The 20,391-nt window shown below is 34.1% G+C and overlaps 1 protein-coding gene across 1 annotated transcript in view; it reads left to right on the top strand.

Moving 5' to 3' along the window:
- The window catches only part of LOC148951257 (PDF receptor-like), a 175,228-nt gene that overhangs the window by 74,393 nt on the left and 80,444 nt on the right, over nucleotides 1–20,391 (top strand). The window contains exons 5-6 of the mRNA XM_089091041.1: nucleotides 2,824–2,893; nucleotides 20,242–20,327. Of these exons, the coding sequence (XP_088947167.1) occupies nucleotides 2,824–2,893; nucleotides 20,242–20,327 (156 nt within the window). The remainder of the gene's footprint in view (nucleotides 1–2,823; nucleotides 2,894–20,241; nucleotides 20,328–20,391) is intronic.

The raw sequence follows: 20,391 nt of genomic DNA, 5'->3' as shown, positions 1-20,391 counted from the left end.
CGGATTGAATAAGTTTCTTAAATTAATTACGATTTTTTTTTTAAATTGTCTTCAGTGGCTCCAATTGGGAAGGGGACAGGCTCAAGGGATTTTATTTAACCATCCCCCAACCCTGGAATTGTTTGCCCCCCTTCACATATTTTGATAGCTTTGATTGGCTATTATCATTGAAAGTACATTTTTAGGCTGGTATTTTTATTGCAAAATAGGACTGTTTTCATTTGATGAATATCCATTTTTATTTGGAGTCAAACAACGACTCCTATCATCAGCAGTGATGACAACATATGTAAACCGCACTTTATTTGCTTTTTATTTATTTTATTTTACTTCTACTTACTGCTGGGTTGAAATCCTCAAAGTTGCATCGAAGAAAGTAACACACCACTAGTGAACAATATCTTTGGGTCGTAGAACGACTGCGCCAAGACAATTAATTTTACTGCAGTATTCTGATATTGGTATAAAATTAAATAAAAAACAAGTTTTTTTTCAAATGAAAATCTGCTTTAAATTTAAATTATTCTATGCGTGAGCTCCCTTATTTAGTTCAAAGTCAAGCCAATACTTTTCTAAACGAATTTTAGAGTGGAAAAATATAACAAACTGGTATTTCCGAGTACTTAATTTAGCAGTACCTTTTTAGAATATTTGACTCGGTTTAAGCGAATGCGGATACATAAGCTTTTTTATTGTCAACGCATTGCGATGACATATTCAAGATTTTTATCACATTGTTTATATGCTAGATTGTTCATTATGAGATACATTCTAAGACCACACTGACTATACATGACACGTGAAACTAAGAGAGGAAAGGAAACAATAAATGGAAAATAAAATAAAAAAGGTGAGAAAACGAGGATTTTGTCAGCCAGTGGCAAAACATGAAGACGAAGGACAAGCAAATATTTCGACAAGGACCTCCACCAAGTCGTCCTCAGTGCTAAAAAAAAAAAAAAAAAAAAAAACAACAGAAATATAACCTCTTGAAATTTACCCGACAAAAAGTGAACAGACACTGAATAAAAAAACAGGCAGGAATCAATGAAAAAAGGATTTACCAAAGAGATTGAGCAAGAATGTTTTGCCTTGCCATCGTTTTAATTCGTCTGCAATTTCGGTTTTCATTAGGTATGCAAACAGGTTCTCTTAAATTTGAGGTGGACAAAAAAATTAATTTTTGCCCAGGAAAGATACCTTTCATGGATGTTTTGATTATAAAAAATACTCCTAGCCTTGAATTTTCTATATACAGAAAGCCAACCCATAATGATCGGTATCTACATTTCTCGTAGATATTCTATTCTGCAATTGTCTTATTGATACCAATAAATCTTATTGAAAATATCAAAGATAGACGATTGAGAAAGATAAAACAAGAAAATAGGGAGCCCGTCTCCCTTGATTCAGTTATTCCGGAAATTGAGAAACAAAACTTTCAGCACTTTACCATACATCTCAAAACTTAAAAACTTAGAAAAACTTGGATAAATTGGATAAAAACTGCGATAAACTTGGAAAAATTTTATATAAACACAATCTCTCTGTTCCTTTCAAAAGTGAACAAAAAGTTGAAGATTTTTTCAACTCAGGAAAAGATAATACTGACCATGTACTGGGTAATGGTGTCTACAGAGTCCTGTGCTCATGTGGGAAATTTTTAATTGGTAGGACCCATCAACAACTAGGTGAACGTTTGCATGAACACAAAATTTCAATAGATAAGTCCCTTATTTTTGAAAATAAAAATGCCAACTTTGATTCCACCTTGGCCCTGCATATCTTTGAAAATCCTACACATTTGGTAATTTTTGAGGAGGAAGCTTTTATATCTACTGTAAATGGCCTACCACAATCTTTTAAAGAGGCAATTGAGATCAAAAAAAATATATATATAAACAGAAATTTGGCTATAAATAGAGACACCGGAGGCATTTCATTAAGCCCAATATATAACAATTTAATATTAAAAGACTCAATTAATATTTTCGCCCAGTCAGATTTAAGAGAACCTATTTGCATATCTAACGAAAAAAGAAATTGCAGACGAGCTAAAACTATTGCAAGGCAAAATATTCTTGCTCAGTCTCTTTGGTAAATCCTTTTTTCATTGATTCCTGCCTGGTTTTTTATTCAGTGTCTGTTCGCTTTTTGTCGGGTAAACTTCAAAAGGTTAGATTTCTGTTTTTTTTTTCTTGTTATTTTCTTGTTCTTTGTCTTCATATTTTGCCACTGGGTGACAAAATCTTCGTTTTCCCACCTTTTTTTTATTTATTTTTCATTTATTATTTCCTCTTTTAGTTTCGTATGTTTATTATGAGAATATCAAGAAATAGTTCAAACGTTTCCAAAATACTGGGTATTGAGGTGGGCAGTAGCCTCCACATCTACAAAAAGTTTTTGACCTCTTTAAGTTTCATTATCGTCAATTACTTTTAGTTAAATAATCTTTTTTGATGTTTATCACTGTATATTTTTAATATAACATTCCGGATATCCTAAACACAAAACAGGGATTTATTTCGCATGGCTCTTGGTTGAATTAATTATCATCAATCCTCCCAATTCTAACCAAAATTGATTATGATCAATCATATTCTAGTTTAAATCTGAGATATCCAATGACCATTATTGATAAATGTTTCATCGGCCCCAAGGCAAATTTAAGAAGAAAAATCAGCAAAGCAGAGCAACAGTATTTTGAATGCATCCTCAATTCTCTGATCAGAAGTTCTAGTTCTTTATTTTTATAATCTGAATTTTATATTTATATTTCCTGAATTTTATGTTTTATATTTTATATCTAAATTTTATACTTAGGTGCTGGTGGGGATACCACGATCATCCTTGCTTTTGGATTCTACAAGGACCAATGCTTTGCATATTATTAGTGAGTAAACCCGAAACATGCCTTTAATTTCATGTGCTGTATTTATTAGGTAGGCCTAAATACTTTTAAGTTTGGTTTGAGTGTATTACCTCTGTTTCATGTATGACTTCCTTTAGTTAAGTTGTTTTTCTTAGAATTAGGCAAAAAAGTCAAATTCAGCAGGTTATGTTTTTTTTCTAAGTATTTTATCTGAAAGAACTCAGATAACTCAAAGCAAAAAAAAAAACACTGCCAAAATTAATTCTGCGCAATTATGCTCGTTTATTTCTCTTTACACATTTCTACAAATTCATCATATTCATTTGGAAGTTTTAAGCGCCTATTTGCAAAAATACAAGATTGTGCATTTTCCGAGAAGACTGGTTGCAGTTGCAGGCACGTGTTTATTTGTCAAACAATTCGTGGTAGCGAACTGTAAGTAAGGAGCAACCCAGCTCAATAGTAATCGAAACTCTAAGAAATGGAATTTTGATACTAGCAGATAAATCAAAATAATCGAATTTTTATGCTGATATCAAATATGTAAGTTTCATCAAGTTTAGTCTTACCAATCAAAAGTAACGAGCCTGAAAAAATTGCCTTATTCTCGAGAAAAGGGAGAAACACCCCCTAAAAGTGACAAATTCTTAATGAAAATCAAACCATCAGATTTAGCGAATCAGAAAACCCTATTGTAGAGGTTTCAAGATCCTATCTGCAAATTTGTGGAATTTTGTATTTTTGCCAGAAGAAAGATCATGGATGCGTTTTTATTTGTTTTTTTTTTTGTGTGTTTTTATTCCTATGGGTGATCGTATCAATCCAATGGTCCTAGAATATCACGAAAATGCTTATTCGAACGGAAATTAAAAGTTCTAGTGCCGTTTTTAAGTGACCAAAAATGGATAGCAACTAAGCCTCCTCAGTAGGATGCCTCGTCTGGATTTGCTTGGCCCAATAGCAATTCCTATGCTATTTGCGTACAGCAAGTTCCTTGGTGTCTTTCCAGAGCATGTACTTATGGATTTGGTTGGATTATGTTCCCTCCCCTGCTATCATAAGAGGTTATGGTCCCTCCCATGCTTTTTTAAGAGCTTACGTTCCTTCTGATGCTATTTTATGGGCTTATGTTCCCTCCCATGCTATTCTAAGGGATTATATTCCCTCGCATGCTATTCTAAGGGCTTATGTTCCCTCCCATGCCATTTTAAGGGTTTATGTTCCCTTCCATGCTATTCTATATTCCCTCCCATGCTATTTTAAGGGCTTATGTTCCCTTCCATGCTATTCTATGTTCCCTCCAATGCTATTCTATTTCAAAGAGAGTCAGTCCTCCCTCACACAGTTTCACGTGCAAATTGCCAAAAAAATTAAGTTTTGAGGAGATTACGTTCCTTGGCACCTTTTCATGTTTTCAATCAGATGGGTTTTTGAAAGCACAGTGTGTACATGTGTGTAGGCATTGTTGTTTAAAAAATTGGACGCTACAATCAGAATTCTTTTATTGAAATTTGCAAAAAAAGGGGTAATGTATTTGTGAATCGGAGTATAGGTTTGATATCGCCATGCACGTGAAAGTGAAATTTTACTTTGGTGGGGCCTTAAAAAGGTAAAAATTGGTGAACTACATTAGTTTATAAGACGGTTCGTGAATATCACAAGGTTTTTTCTGATTTTTTGGACAATTGCCATAACTTGAGAGTAGTTTGTTAGAAATGCGTCGTTGATAATTAAAAAATCAGATGCTAAACTCAGACAAACAAAAAGATTGTAACACCTGATTTGATCGTATATTTTGGATGATATTTCTAAAGTCAATTAGGATGAAGAAATGTCGGAGTGTAGTTTTGAAATCACCAGGCACGTGCGACGGAACTTTTTTGTTGGTGGTGGGCTTAATAAGGCAAAAATGGATGAACTACATGAGTTTATAAGACGGTTCGTGAAAATCCCAAGGTTTTTTCTGATTTTTTGGACAATTGCCTTAACTTGAGAGTAGTTTGTTAGAAATGCGTCCAGCAAGCACGAAGATTTTTTGGACAATTGCCTTAACTTGAGAGTAGTTTTTTAGAAATGCGTCGTTGATAAATAAAAAATCGGACGCTAAACTCACACAAACAAAAGGATTGTAACATCAGATTGCCTCGTATATTATGCATGATATTTTTAAAGTTCATTAAGATGAAGACATTTCATAGTGTAGGTTTTACATCACCAGTAACGTGCGAGGTAAATTTTTTGTTGGTGGGGGGGTGGAAAAGGCAAAATAGGTAAACTACATGAGTTTATAAGACGGTTCGTTAAAATCCCAAGGTTTTTTCTGATTTTTTGGACAATTGCCTTAACTTGAGAGTAGTTTGTTAGAAATGCGTCGTTGATAATTAAAAAATCGGATGCTAAACTCAGACAAACAAAAAGATCGTAACACCTGATTGGGTTGAATATTTTGCATGATATTTCTAAAGTCCATTAAGATGAAGAAATGTCGGAGTGTAGGTTTGACATCACCAGGAAAGTGCGAGGGAAATTCTTTGTTTGTGGGGGGGCTTAAAAACGCAAAAATGGGTGAACTACATGAGTTTTTAAGACGGTTCGTTAAAATTCCAAGGTTTTTTATGATTTTTTGGACAATTGCCTTAACTTGAGAGTAGTTTGTTAGAAATGCGTCGTTGATAATTAAAAAATCGGATGCTAAACTCAGACAAAAAAAGGATTGTATCACCTGATTGGCTCGTATATTTTGCATGATATTTCTAAAGTCAATTAAGATGAAGAAATGTCGGAGTGTAGGTTTGACATCACCAGGCACGTGCGAGGGAACTTTTTTGTTGGTGGGGGACTGAAAATGACCATAATGGGTGAAATACATGAGTTTATACGACGGTTCGTGAAAATCCAAAGGTTTTTTCTTATTTTATGGACAATTCCCTTAAATAGAGAGTAGTTTGTTATAAATGCGTCGTTGATAATTAAAAAATCGGATGCTAAACTCAGACAAAAAAAAAAATTGTAACACCTGATTGGCTCGTATATATTGCATGATATTTCTAAAGTCAATTAAGATGAAGAAATGTCGGAGTGTAGGTTTGACATCACCAGGCACGTGCGAGGGAAATTTTTTCTTGGTGGGGGGCTTAAAAAGGCAAAAATGGGTGAACTACATGAGTTTATAAGACGGTTCGTGAAAATCCCAAGGTTTTTTCTGACTTTTTGGACAATTGCCTTAACTTGAGAGTAGTTTGTTAGAAATGCGTCCAGCAAGCACGAAGATTTTTTGGACAATTGCCTTAACTTGAGAGTAGTTTGTTAGAAATGCATCGTTGATAATTAAAAAATCGGATGCTAAACTCAGACAAACAAAAGGATTGTAACACCTGATTGGCTCGTATATTTTGCATGATATTTCTAAAGTCAATTAAGATGAAGAAATGTCGGAGCGTAGGTTTGACATCACCAGGCACGTGCGAGGGAAATTGTTTGTTGGTGGGGGGCTTAAAAAGGCAAAATAGGTGAACTACATGAGTTTATAAGACGGTTCATGAACATCCCAAGGTTTTTTCTGATTTTTTGGACAATTACCTTAACTTGAGAGTAGTTTGTTAGAAATGCGTCGTTGATAATTAAAAACTCGAATGCTAAACTCAGAAAAACAAAAATATTGCAACATCTAAATGGGTTTTATATTTTTCATGATATTTCTAAGGTTAATTAAGATGAAGAAATTTCGGAGCGTAGGTTCGACATCAGCAGGCTCGGGTAAGGGAATTTTTGTTGGGTGGGGACGTAAAAAGGCAAAAATGGGTAAACTAGATGAGTTTATAAAACGATTCGTTAAAATATCAAGGTTTTTTCTGATTTTTTGGACAATTGCCTTAACTTGAGAGTAGTTTGTTAGAAATGCGTCGTTGATAATTAAATAATCGGATGCTAAACTCAGACAAACAAAAGGATTGTAACACCTGATTGGCTCGTATATTTTGCCAGATATTTCTAAAGTCAATTAAGATGAAGAAATGTCGGAGTGTAGGTTTGACATCACCAGGCATGTGCGAGGGAAATTTTTTGTTGGTGGGGGGCTTAAAAAGACAAAAATGGGTGAACTACATGAGTTTATAAGACGGTTCGTAAAAATCCCAAGGTTTTTTCTGATTTTTTGGACAATTTCCTTAACTTGAGAGTAGTTTGTTAGAAATGCGTCGTTGATAATTAAAAAATCAGATGCTAAACTCAGACAAACAAAAAAATTGTAACACCTGATTGGCTCGTATATTTTGCATGATATTTCCAAAGTCAATTAAGATGAAGAAATGTCGGAGTGTAGGTTTGACATCACCAGGCACGTGCGAGGGAAATTTTTTGTAGGTGGGGGGCTTAAAATGGCAAAAATAGGTGAACTACATCAGTTTATAAGACGGTTCCTGAAAATCCCAAGGTTTTTTCTGATTTTTTGGACAATTGCCTTAACTTGAGAGTAGTTTGCTAGAAATGCGTCGTTGATCATAAAAAATCTGATGCTAAACTCAGACAAACAAAAGGATTGTAACGCCTATTGGCTCGTATATTTTGCATGATATTTCTAAAGTCAATTAAGATGAAGAAATGTCGGAGTTTAGGTTTGACATCACCAGGCACGTGCGAGGGAAATTTTTTGTTGGTGGGGGGCTTAAAAAGGCAAAAATGGGTGAACTACATGAGTTTATAAGACGGTTTGTGAAAATCCCAAGGTTTTTTCTGATTTTTTTTTTGTTGAAATGCAAGAGTTGGAATATTTCAGTAGTGTTCTGTTGTGCTTTACCTTGTCACAGTTACATTCTCTTGATTTTTCAAAGTTCATTTTGGATTTCTTCCTTGAAATGCAAGAGTTGGAATATTTCAGTAGTGTCTTGTCGTGGTTTACCTTGTCACAGTTACATTCTCTTGATTTTTCAAAGTTCATTTTGGATTTCTTTCGTTGAAATGAAAGAGTTGGAATATTTCAGTAGTGTCTTATTGTGCTTTACCTTGTCACAGTTATATTCTCTTAATTTTTCTAAGTTTATTTTGTATTTCTTTCGTGAAATGCAAGAGTTGGAAAATTTCAGTAGTATTTTGTCGTGGTTAACCTTGTCACAGTTATATTCTCTTGATTTTTAAAAGTTCATTTTGGATTTCTTTCCTTGAAATGCAAGAGTTGGAATATTTCAGTAGTGTTTTGTCGTGGTTTACCTTGTCACAGTTACATTCTCTTGATTTTTCATAGTTCATTTTGGATTTCTTTCCTTGAAATGCAAGAGTTGTAATATATCAGTAGTGTTTTGTCGTGGTTTACCTTGTCACAGTTACATTCTCATGATTTTTCAAAATTCATTTTTGGATTTCTTACGTTAAAATGCAAGAGTTGGAATATTTCAGTAGTGTTTTGCTATGGTTTACCTTGTCACAGTTACATTCTCTTGATTTTTCAAAGTTCATTTTGAATTTCTTTCGTTGAAATGCAAGAGTTGGAATATTTCAGTAGTGTTTCGTCATCGTTTACCTTGTCACAGTTACATTCTCTTAATTTTTTAAAGTTCATTTTGAATTTCTTTCGTTGAAATGCAAGAGTTGGAATATTTCAGTAGTGTTTTGTTGTGCTTTACCTTGTCACAGTTACATTCTGTTGATTTTAATAGTTTATTTTGAATATCTTTCGTTGAAATGCAAGAGTTGGAATATTTCAGTAGTGTTTTGTTGTGGTTTACCCTGTCACAGTTATATTCTCTTAATTTTTCAAAGTTCATTTTGAATTTCTTTCGTGAAATGCAAGAGTTGGAATATTTCAGTAGTGTTTTGTCGTGGTTTACCATGTCACAGTTACATTTTCTTGATTTTTCAAAGTTCATTTTGAATTTGTTTCGTGAAATGCAAGAGTTGGAATGCTTCGGTAGTGTTTTGTCGTAGTTTACCTTGTCACAGTTACATTCTCTTGATTTTTCAAAGTTCATTTTGGACTTCTTTCTTTGAAATGCAAGAGTTGGAATATTTCAGTAATGTTTTGTTGTCCTTTACCTTGTCACAGTTACATTCTATTGAATTTTAAAAGTTCATTTTGAATATCTTTCGTGAAATGCAAGAGTTGGAATATTTCAGTAGTGTTTTGTTGTTCTTTACCTTGTCACAGTAACATTCTCTAGATTTTTCAAAGTTCATTTTGAATAGCTTTCGTTGAAATGCAAGAGTTGGAATATTTCAGTAGTGTTTCGTTGTGCTTTACCTTGTCACAGTTACATTCTCTTAATTTTTCAAAATTCATTTTTATTTTCCTTCGTGAAACGCAAGAGTTGGGATATTTCAGTAGTGTTTAGTCGTGGTTTACCATGTCACAGTTACATTCTATTGATTTTTCAAAGTTCATTTTGAATTTTTTTTCATGAAATGCAAGAGTTGGAATGCTTCGGTAGTGTTTTGTCGTGGTTTACCTTGTCACAGTTACATTCTCTTGATTTTTCAAAGTTCATTTTGGATTTCTTTATTTGAAATGCAAGAGTTGTAATATTTCAGTAGTGTTTTGTCGTGCATTTTGGATTTCTTTCTTTGAAATGCAAGAGTTGGAATATATCAGTAGTGTTTTGTCGTGGTTTACCCTGTCACAGTTACATTCTCATGATTTTTCAAAATTCATTTTTGGATTTCTTTCTTTGAAATGCAAGAGCTGGAATATTTCAGTAGTTTTTTGCTGTGGTTTGCATTGTCACAGTTACATTCTATTGATTTTTCTAATTTCATTTTGGTTTTCTATAATAGAATTGCAAGAGTTGGAATAATTCAGTAGTGTTTTGTCATGGTTTACCTTGTCACAGTTACATTCTCTTAATTTTTCAAAGTTCATTTTGAATTTCTTTCGTTGAAATGCAAGAGTTGGAATATTTCAGTAGTTTTTTGTTGTGCTTTACCTTGTCACAGTTACATTCTGTTGATTTTCAAAGTTCATTTTGAATTTCTTTCATCGAAATGCAAGAGTTGGAATATTTCAGTAGTGTTTTGTTGTGCTTTACCTTGTCAGAGTTACATTCTCTTAATTTTTCAAAGTTCATTTTGAATTTCTTTCGTGAAATGCAAGAGTTGGAATATTTAAGTAGTGTTTTGTCGTGGTTTAATATGTCACAGTTACATTCTCTTGATTTTTCAAAGTTCATTTTTGAATTTCTTTCGTGAAATGCAAGAGTTGGAATGATTCGGTAGTGTTTTGTCGTGGTTTACCTTGTCACAGTGGCATTCTCTTGATTTTTCAAAGTTAATTTTGGATTTCTTTCCTTGAAATGCAAGAGTTGGAATATTTCAGTAGTGTTTTGTTGTGCTTTACCTTGTCACAGTTACATTCTCTTGATTTTTCAAAGTTCATTTTGAATTTCTTTCGTGAAATACAAGAGTTGGAATATTTCAGTAGTGTTTTGTCGTGGTTTACCTTGTCATAGTTACAATCTCATGATTTTCCAAAGTTCATTTTGAATTTCTTTCGTTGAAATGCAAGAGTTGGAATATTTCAGTAGTTTCTTGTTGTGCTTTACCTTGTCACAGTTACATTCTGTTGATTTTCAAAGTTCATTTTGTATTTCTTTCATCGAAATGCAAGAGTTGGAATATTTAAGTAGTGTTTTGTTGTGCTTTACCTTGTCATAGTTACATCCTCTTGATTTTTCAAAGATCAGTTTTAATTTCTTTCGTTGAAATGTAAGAGTTGGAATATTTCAGTAGTGTTTTGTCGTGGTTTACTATGTCACAGTTACATTCTCTTGATTTTTCAAACTTCATTTTTGAATTTCTTTCGTGAAATGCAAGAGTTGGAATGCTTCGGTAGTGTTTTGTCGTGGTTTACCTTGTCACAGTGGCATTCTCTTGATTTTTCAAAGTTAATTTTGGATTTCTTTCCTTGAAATGCAACAGTTGGAAAATTTCAGTAGTGTTTTGTTGTGCTTTACCTTGTCACAGTTACATTCTCTTGATTTTTCAAAGTTCATTTTGGATTTCTTGCGTTGAAATGCAAGAGTTGGAATATTTCAGTAGTGTTTTGCCATGGTTTACCTAGTCACAGTTACATTCTCTTGATTTTTCAAAGTTCATTTTGACTTTCTGTCGTGAAATGCAAGAATTGGAATATTTCAGTAGTGTTTTATCGTGGTTTACATTGTCACAGTTCATCTTCTGATTTAATACATGCAATAAACTGGCTAGTGTCGATAACCAGAAAATTCATTTTTTCTCTTTTTTATCACAATGTCTCCAAGGCAGAGCAATTTCTTCATAAATTCCACTATTTAATGCCCACCTCCGGCACACAGAGACAGCACACACAAAAAAATTTCCTGAATTAAATTTCTGTATTGTGTATCCAAGAGACTCTTTGTGTGTGTTGTCTCTGTGTGCCGGAGGTGGGCATTAAATAGTGGAATTTATGAAGAAATTGCTCTGCCTTGGAGACATTGAAAATTGTTTTTGATAAAAAAGAGAAAAAATGAATTGTCCGGTTATCGACACTAGCCAGTTTATTGCATGTATTAAATCAGAAGATGAACTGTGACAATGTAAACCACGATAAAACACTACTGAAATATTCCAATTCTTGCATTTCACGAAAGAAGTTCAAAATGAACTTTGAAAAATCAAGAGAATGTAACTGTGACAAGGTAAACCACGACAAAACACTACCGAAGCATTCCAACTCTTGCATTTCACGAAAGAAATTCAAAATGAACTTGGTAAAATCAAGAGAATGTAACTGTGACAACGTAAACCATGACAAAACACTACTGAAATATTCCAACTCTTGCATTTCACTAAAAAAATTAAAAATTAACTTTGAAAAATCAAGAGAATGTAACTGTGACAAGGTAAAGCACAACAAAACACTACTGAATTATTCCAACTTTTTCATTTCAACGAAAGAAATTCAAAATGAACTTGGAAAATCAACAGAATGTAACTGTGACAAGGTAAAGCACAACAAAACAGTACTGAAATATTCCAACTCTTGCATTTCAAGGAAAGGAATCCAAAATGAACTTTGAAAAATCAAGAGAATGTAACTGTGACAAGTTAAACCACGACAAAACACTACCGAAGCATTCCAACTCGTGCATTTCACGAAAGAAATTCAAAATGAACTTTGAAAAATCAAGAGAATGTAACTGTGACATGGTAAACCACGACAAAACACTACTGAAATATTCCAACTCTTGCATTTCACGACAGAAATTCAAAATTAACATTGAAAAATTAAGAGAATGTAACTGTGACAAGGTAAAGCACAACAAAACACTACTGAAATATTCCAACTCTTGCATTTCAATGAAAGAAATTCAAAATGAACTATGAAAATCAACAGAATGTAACTGTGACAAGGTAAAGCACAACAAAACACTACTGAAATATTCCAACTCCTGCATTTCAAGGAAAGAAATCCAAAATGAACTTTGAAAAATTAAGAGAATGTAACTGTGACAAGGTAAACCATGACGAAACACTACTGAAATACTCCAACTCTTGCATTTCACGAAAGAAATTCAAAATGAACTTCGAAAAATCAAGAGAATGTAACTGTGACAAGGTAAACCACGACAAGACACTACTGAAATATTCCAACTCTTGCATTTCAAGGAAGAAATCCAAAATTAACTTTGAAAAATCAAGATAATGTAACTGTGACAAGGTAAAGCACAACAAGTCACTACTGAAATATTCCAACTCTTGCATTTCAACGAAAGAAATCCAAAATGAACTTTGAAAAATCATGAGAATGTAACTGTGACAAGGTAAACCACGACAAGACACTACTGAAATATTCCAATTCTTGCATTTCAAGTAAAAAATCCAAAATGAACTTTGAAAAATCAAGAGAATGTAACTGTGACAAGGTAAAGCACAACAAAACACTACTGAAATATTCCAACTCTTGCATTTCAACGAAAAGAAAAATCAGAAAAAACCTTGGGATTTTCACGAACCGTCTTATAAACTCATGTAGTTCAACCATTTTTGCCTTTTTAAGCCCCCCACAAACAAAAAATTTTCCCCGCACGTGCCTGGTGATGTAAAACCTACACTCCGACATTTCTTCATCTTAATTGACTTTATATATATATTCCAAACTAAACTAGATATTCAGGTGTTACAATACTTCTGTTTGTCTCATTTTTGCATTTTATTTATTAATTATCAACAATGCATTTATATCAAACTACTCTCAAGTTAAGGAAATTGTCCAAAAAATCAGAACTAACCTTGAGATTTTCACGAACCGTCTTATAAACTCATGTAGTTCACCCATTTTTGCCTTTTTAAGCCCCCCGCCAACAAAAAATTTCCTTCGCACGTGCCTGGGGAGTTCACTACTACACTCCGACATATCTTAATATTAATTGAATTTAGTAATATCAATAAAAATATACGAGACAATAATGTGATAAAAATCTTTTGTTTGTCTGAGTTTAGAATAAGGTTTTTTAATTATCGCCAACGCACTTCTACCAAACTAATCACAAGTTAAGGCCCTTGTCCAAAAATCAGAAAAAATCTTGGGATTTTAAAGAACATTCTTATACGCTCTTGTAGTTCTCCTATTTTTGCCTTTTTAAGCCCCCCACCAACAAAAAAATTTCCCCCGCACGTGCCTGGTGATGTCAAACCTACACTCCGACATTTCTTCATCTTAATTGACTTTAGAAATATCATGCAATGACGTTAGAAATATCATGCAAAATATACGAGCCAATCAGATGTTACAATCCTTTTGTTTGTCTGAGCTTAGCATCCGATTTTTTAAATATTAACGACACATATCTAACAAACTACTCTCAAGTTAAGGCAATTGTCCAAAAACTCAGAAAAAACCTTGGGATTTTCACGAACCGTCTTATAAACTCATGTAGTTCACCCATTTTTGCCTTTTTAAGCCCCCCACCAAAAAAACATTTCCCTCGCTCGTGCCGGGTGATGTCAAACCTACACTCCGACATTTCTTCATCTTAATTGACTTTAGAAATATCATGCAAAATATGCGAGCCCATCAGGTATTACAATCCTTTTGTTTGTCTGAGTTTAGCATCCTATTTTTTAATTATCAACGACGCATTTCTAACAAACTACTCTCAAGTTAAGGCAATAGTCCAAAAAATCAGAAAAAACCTTGGGATTTTCAGGAACCGTCTTATAAACTCATGTAGTTCTCCCCTTGTTGCCTTTTTAAGCCCCCCACCAACAAAAAATTTCCCTCGCACGTGCCTGGTAATGTCAAACCTAAACTCTGACATTTCTTCATCTTAACTGACTTTAGAAATATCATGCAAAATATGCAAGCCAATCGGGTGTTACAATCCTTTTGTTTGTCTGAGTTTAGCATCCGATTTTTTAATTATCAACGACGCATTTCTAACAAACTACTCTCAAGTTAAGGCAATTGTCCAAAAAATCAGAAAAAACCTTGGGATTTTCATGAACCGTCTTATATACTCATGTCGTTCACCCATTTTTGCCTTTTTAAGCCCCCCACCAACAAAACAGTTCTCTGGCGCGATCCGGGTGATGTCGAACCTACACTCCGACATTTCTTAATCTTAATTGACTTTAGAAATATCATGCAAAATATACGAGCCAATCAGATGTCACAATTCTTTTGTTTGTCTGAGTTTAGCATCCGATTTTTTAATTATCAACGATGCATTTCTAACAAACTACTCTCAAGTTAAGGCAATTGTCCAAAAAATCTTCGTGCTTGCTGGACGCATTTCTAACAAACTACTCTCAAGTTAAGGCAATTGTCCAAAAAATCAGAAAAAACCTTGGAATTGTCACGAACCGTCTTACAAACTCATGTAGTTCACCCATTTTTGCCTTTATAAGCCCCCCACCAAAAAGAATTTCCCTCACAGGAGCTTGGTGATGTCGAACCTACACTCCGACATTTCTTCATATTAATTGACTTTAGAAATATCATGCAAAATATACGAGCCATTTAGGTGTTACAATCCTTTTGTTTGTCTGAGTTTATCATCCGATTTTTTAATTATCAACGATGCATTTCTAACAAACTACTCTCAAGTTAAGGCAATTGTCCAAAAAATCAGAAGAAACCTTGGAATTTTAAAGAACTGTCTAATAACTCATGTAGTAAAACAAATGTTACGTTTTTAAACACCCTGAGCACAAAGAATTTCCATTACTAGATCAGGGGGAGGTAGAACATCCACTCCGACATTTATTCATATTACTTGACCTGAGAAATATAATGAAAAATATACTAGACAATCAGTTCTTACAATCCTTTTGTTTGTCTGAGTTTCGCATCCTATTTTTTAATTATCAACAACACATTTCTAACAAACTACTCTCAAGTTAAGGCAATTGTCCAAAAAATCAGAAAAAACCTTGGGATTTTCACGAACCGTCTTATAACCCAATGTTGTTCACCCCATTTTTGCCTTTTTAAGCCCCCCCCCCCCCCACCAACAAAAAATTTTCCTCACACTTTTCTGGTGATGTCAAACCTACACGCCAATTCACAAATCTATTACCCCTTTTTTTTGCAAATGTCAATCAAAGAATTCTGATTGTAGCGTCCAATTTTTTAAATAACAATGCCTACACACATGTACACACTGCGCTTTCAAAAACCCTTCTGATTGAAAACATGAAAAGATGCCAAGGAACGTAATCTCCTCAAAACTTAATTTTTTTGGCAATTTGCACGTGAAACTGTGTGAGGGAGGACTGACTCTCTTTGAAATAGAATAGCATGGGAGGGAACATAGAATAGCATGGAAGGGAACATAAAATAACATGGGAGGGAACATAGAATAGCATGGAAAGGAATATAAACCCTTAAAATCATATGGGAGAAACCATAAGCCCTTAAAATAGCATGGAAGGGAACAAAAACCCTTATAATAGCATGGGAGGGAACATGAGCCCATAAAGTAGCATCAGAAGGAATATAAACCCATAGAAAAGCATGGGAGGGGCCATAAACCCTTAAAATAGCATAGGAAGGAACATAATCCACCCAAATCCATAAGTACATGCTCTAGAAAGACACCAAGGAACGTGCTGTACGCAAATAACATGGGAATTACTATTGGGCCAAGCAAATCCAGACGAGGCATCCTACTCTCCTCGCACGCTCATTTTTTACCTTAAGTCACCCGATCAAAATTTTGAGATAACCATTTTGTTAAGCATAGCCGAAAATATAATAAATATGTCTTTGAGGATGACTTAATCCCCCACAAAGTCCAGGAAAGGGGCTGCAAGTTATGAACTTTATCCATTATTTACATGTAGTATTGGTTATTGGGAAGTATACAGACGGTTTCAGGAGGGATTTTTTCTGAAGAGGTCGGGGGGGGGGGAGGGGTAGGAGCGGCTTACGTGGGAGGATCTTTCCATGGAGGATGTTTTCATGGGGGAAGGGACCTTTCTATGAAGGGTGCGCTGGATTTCCCAGCATTATTTTAAAAGTGTTCAGAAATTAAAAAAAAAAAAAAAAAAAAAATTAAACTGAAAGTAAGGAGCAACATTTAAACTTAAAACAAACAGAATTTATTAAGTATATGAGGGGGTTTGTCCCCTAGTCAATGCCTCGCTCTTTACGCAAGAATTTTTTTTAGTACATTCAAAAGAGCTAACTATTCTAATTAAACGGTCTTTGTTATTCTTAAAGAATTGGAACAAAATTTGAACTTTAGCGTGAAGAGCGAGGTATTGACGAGGGGGTGAACCCCCTCACATACGTAATAATTTCTGTTCGTTCTAAGTTTTAATGTTGCTCCTTATTTTCAGTTGAAAAAACTTGTTTTTTTTCTTAATTATTCAAAGGGGTGACCGTATTGTAATAATTTCCAAAAGGGTGTCATTCGGGCTAAAATTGAAAGTTTTAGTGCGTTGTTTAATAACGAGTGCGGTCGTGCCACGTAAAACTGCAAGTTTCTATCATTGGGTGTCACAAAAAAGTATTTTTTACCAAACAAAGACCAAAAATCTCTCCAGTAAAATTCAGAGACGCCATCTTTATAAAGCTACAGTTTAATTCCCATGCATAAATTTCCATGCTTCCTATCTATGCAGAAGTTTCCATGTTAAGGTAGTACCAAATAGGAGATTAAATTTTCAGCCACTCTAAGATACAAACTGAAAAAGCTTGGCCTGACTAGGGTCAGAATGCTTTGAAAAAAACCCACCTGAGATTACTTATCAGCTTATTACTATCCAAAATGACAAATAGCCTACCAGTTTAAAGAACTGGCTACCAATCGGTTGTGTATTCGTTAATAAACATTTATGTTTTGTCTACTAAAATTCGGTCTGATTTGGACTAGACGGCTATATGTAGAGAACTCTGAGATTGCCAATTAGCCTAGAGCTATTCAGAAAATGACAGGTCGTCTCCAAGTTTCGAAAGCCTTACTGCCTTATGCTTATGCATTCGTTCCTAAACATATATTAAAAAAAAAAAATACAGTTATTCAAATGAAAATAAAAGAGCAATGTTAAAGGTTAAAAACTAACACAAATTATCCCGTATATAAGAATGACCTTACCGTCCTCAGTCCCTTGCTCTCTACACCGAACTTTTACTTTTTGTCACAATCCTTTAACTATTCAAACACAAATACGACTGTTCAAACACGACTTTTTCAAACACGAAAGGCCATTTACTTGGAATAAGAAGTACTTTAAAAGCATTATAAAACTTTAGCGTATAGAACAGGATTTTGAAGAGGGGACAAACCGCCTAAAATACAGAACTATTTCCTTTTGACTTTTAATGTTGTTCTTTATTTTCATTGGAGTTATACTCAATTCCTGACCGTTTTTAATAGCACCTTAAATAAAAATAAAAAGTTTTTTTAATTGAAAGTAAAGAGCGACATTAAAACTTAAGACGAACAGAAATTATTCCATATATGAAAGGGGCTGTCCCCTCTTCAATGCCCCGCTCTTTGCGATAAAGTTTTTTATTGTTTTGAAAAGTAAAGTTGTGAAAAAGTCAAACTTTCTCTAGGGACTGTGGGGGATTAAGTCGTCCTCAAAGACATGGTTATTAGATTTTTCGACCATACTGAACAAAATGGCTATCTCAGAATTTTGATCCGGTGACTCTGGGAAAAAATGAGCATGGGAGGGGGCCTGGTTGCCCTCCAAAAAAGGTAACTAGAACTTTTGATTTCCTTTCGAATGAGCCTTCTTGCAAAATTCTAGGACCACTGGATTGATACGATCACCCTGGGAAATAAACAAACAAACAAATAAACACAAATCCTTGATCTGGCAAAAAATACAAAATTCCATATTTTTACACATAGGAGCTTGAAAACTCTAAAGTAGGGTTATCTGATATGTTGAATCTGATGGTGGGATTTTCATTGAGATTCTCTTTGATTTTTAGAGGGTGTTTTTCCATTTTTTCGAAAATAAGGCAAGGTTTCTCAGGCTCATAGCTTTTGATGGGTAAAACTATACTTGATGAAACTTATATATTTAAAATCAGCATAAAAACCCAATTCTTTTGATGTATCTATTGGTATCAAAATTGAGCCGGGTCGCTCCTTACCTACAGTTCATTACCACGAACTGTTTGATAGCCAAGGTTATCCTAAATGTAAAGATGGCTACCGTCTCCTAAAACCCGAATTATTAAGTCAAAATACAACTTTTACACAGTAATGCTTCGAAGAAGAAAGCTGATATAGTTCATTTGCTTTCCGAAAAAAGTATAATTATTCAAAATAAGCAATAATCTCCACAACATGGGTTGACATTGCGCACCCTCGGGCCACATAATTAACATTTTATAGATTTCAATAGATTTTGTAATAAATTTTAATAGCAACATCAAAAGTAACGTATATCTTATCTTAAGATTCAGGATTAAATAAGAGAATTAGCTACTACACATGTTTTGATAAAAACTTCAATTTTTAGTATTTCATTTTCTATTGACAAGTGTTGCCTTTTGCTTACCGTTTGCAACTACAAGCTCTTTCATCCAAGGCTCTCTTATATGCGAAAGGAACCTACTACATCCTCCGTCAATCTTAATTTTTTTTTTTTTTTTTACATTCTTGGTTAATTTTTGTAAAACAATACATCGAAAATGAAAATCTTCCATCCGTACATTTATTATGAAGGGGCCTAAAATATCAAAAATTAAATGTATGGGCTTTTTTCCACAATTGACAAGGTAAATTCTTTGAACAAATCTTTTGTATAAGGGTTTTTTCCGGGACATCGTTACGCGACAATACCCCCATGAAACAAGTTCCCATTCAATATTGTACCTAAGTAGCGAAATGAAATATATCACAATTTAAATATCAACGATAAAAAACTCTTGGTAACACTTGCCAACCGCCTCCTCCTAACTGAAGAAATATCGCGATGGCAACCATGTGGCGTTATTATCAACCGCCTCACTTTAGCACCAATGTTACAGGCATAGTCCAAAAATATTCCTAGGAATCAAAAAGAGATTAATTACTATCCCCTTCCCCAAACCTCACCTATATTTGAATTTAAAGTGGGTGTGTATTTTTGTAGTATCCTTTTCTAGGAAATTCCACTAAAGATGAACAAATTTTACTTGAGTTTATTTTTTCGCAGTAGTTTATTTAATTTCAATTAAAAAGTTAGCAATTTCTACATAGTGAGCCATACGAATACAACAGCAATCGTCGTGTTTTTTCCTAGGTTCATAAGTGCTCATGATATAATTTATCCATAATTTGGACATGATTTATAGTAATTAACCATGCAACCGTACATGAAAGAGCCGTACAATTAATTTTAAAGCAAGGAGTTTCATGTGTTTGTTGTATATAAGCACTGTCGACCCAATCTCTTGGATATATTACTAGGATCTTTAATATACCTGAAACGGATCAAAGGTCTGCAGTGGCTTGGGTTTTCTAACAACGAAAAGTTACTACAGTCCACTAAGCAGTCTTTGTTTCTGACCCAAGCAGTTAAGTGTAATTTAAGATGGTTTGTCCGCCTGCTTCGAATGCCTTCACATTTATCCGCAAAGACAATCGTTGAATTTGATGCTACGAAAGCCGGTTGGAACTAATGTCGCGACCAAGCGATTAGACAATGGTCCGACAGACTGTCTGAGTTTCTGTTGACGGCATACATCAGACAGATCGAAGCATAAACGCTTGCCATGGACCGAAGGGGATGGAGGAGGTAGACGTCACTTTCTACGCCAAGCAGTGCCTGGTAGGAGATCTAAGTAAAATGCAGTAAGTTGACTTCCATTTTTATTAGGAGACCGTTTGTTCTTGATTTTCATTTTATTTTTTTTATTTTTTTACTAAAAATATAGCTGGCATATGCAAAAATTGATGTTTTTTCCTATTTTATAGGTAAACTTTACTCTACTTATTTTTGTTGTTCGTGTTCTGCTAACGAAATTAAAGACGAGCAAGACTCCTGAACTTCACCAAGTCAGGTATAATTAGTTTCAGATTCCTATTTGAGTGCGTTTATATTAAAAAGTAAACTATAAAAACGAT

This window comes from Artemia sp. Qi Xiang Cuo, chromosome 6 (assembly GCF_049724085.1).
Source record: "Artemia sp. Qi Xiang Cuo chromosome 6, ASM4972408v1, whole genome shotgun sequence".
Classification (NCBI taxonomy): domain Eukaryota; kingdom Metazoa; phylum Arthropoda; class Branchiopoda; order Anostraca; family Artemiidae; genus Artemia; species Artemia sp. Qi Xiang Cuo.
The sequence above is the reverse complement of the archived record's forward strand: the minus strand, read 5'-3'. Positions and strand labels throughout refer to the sequence as shown.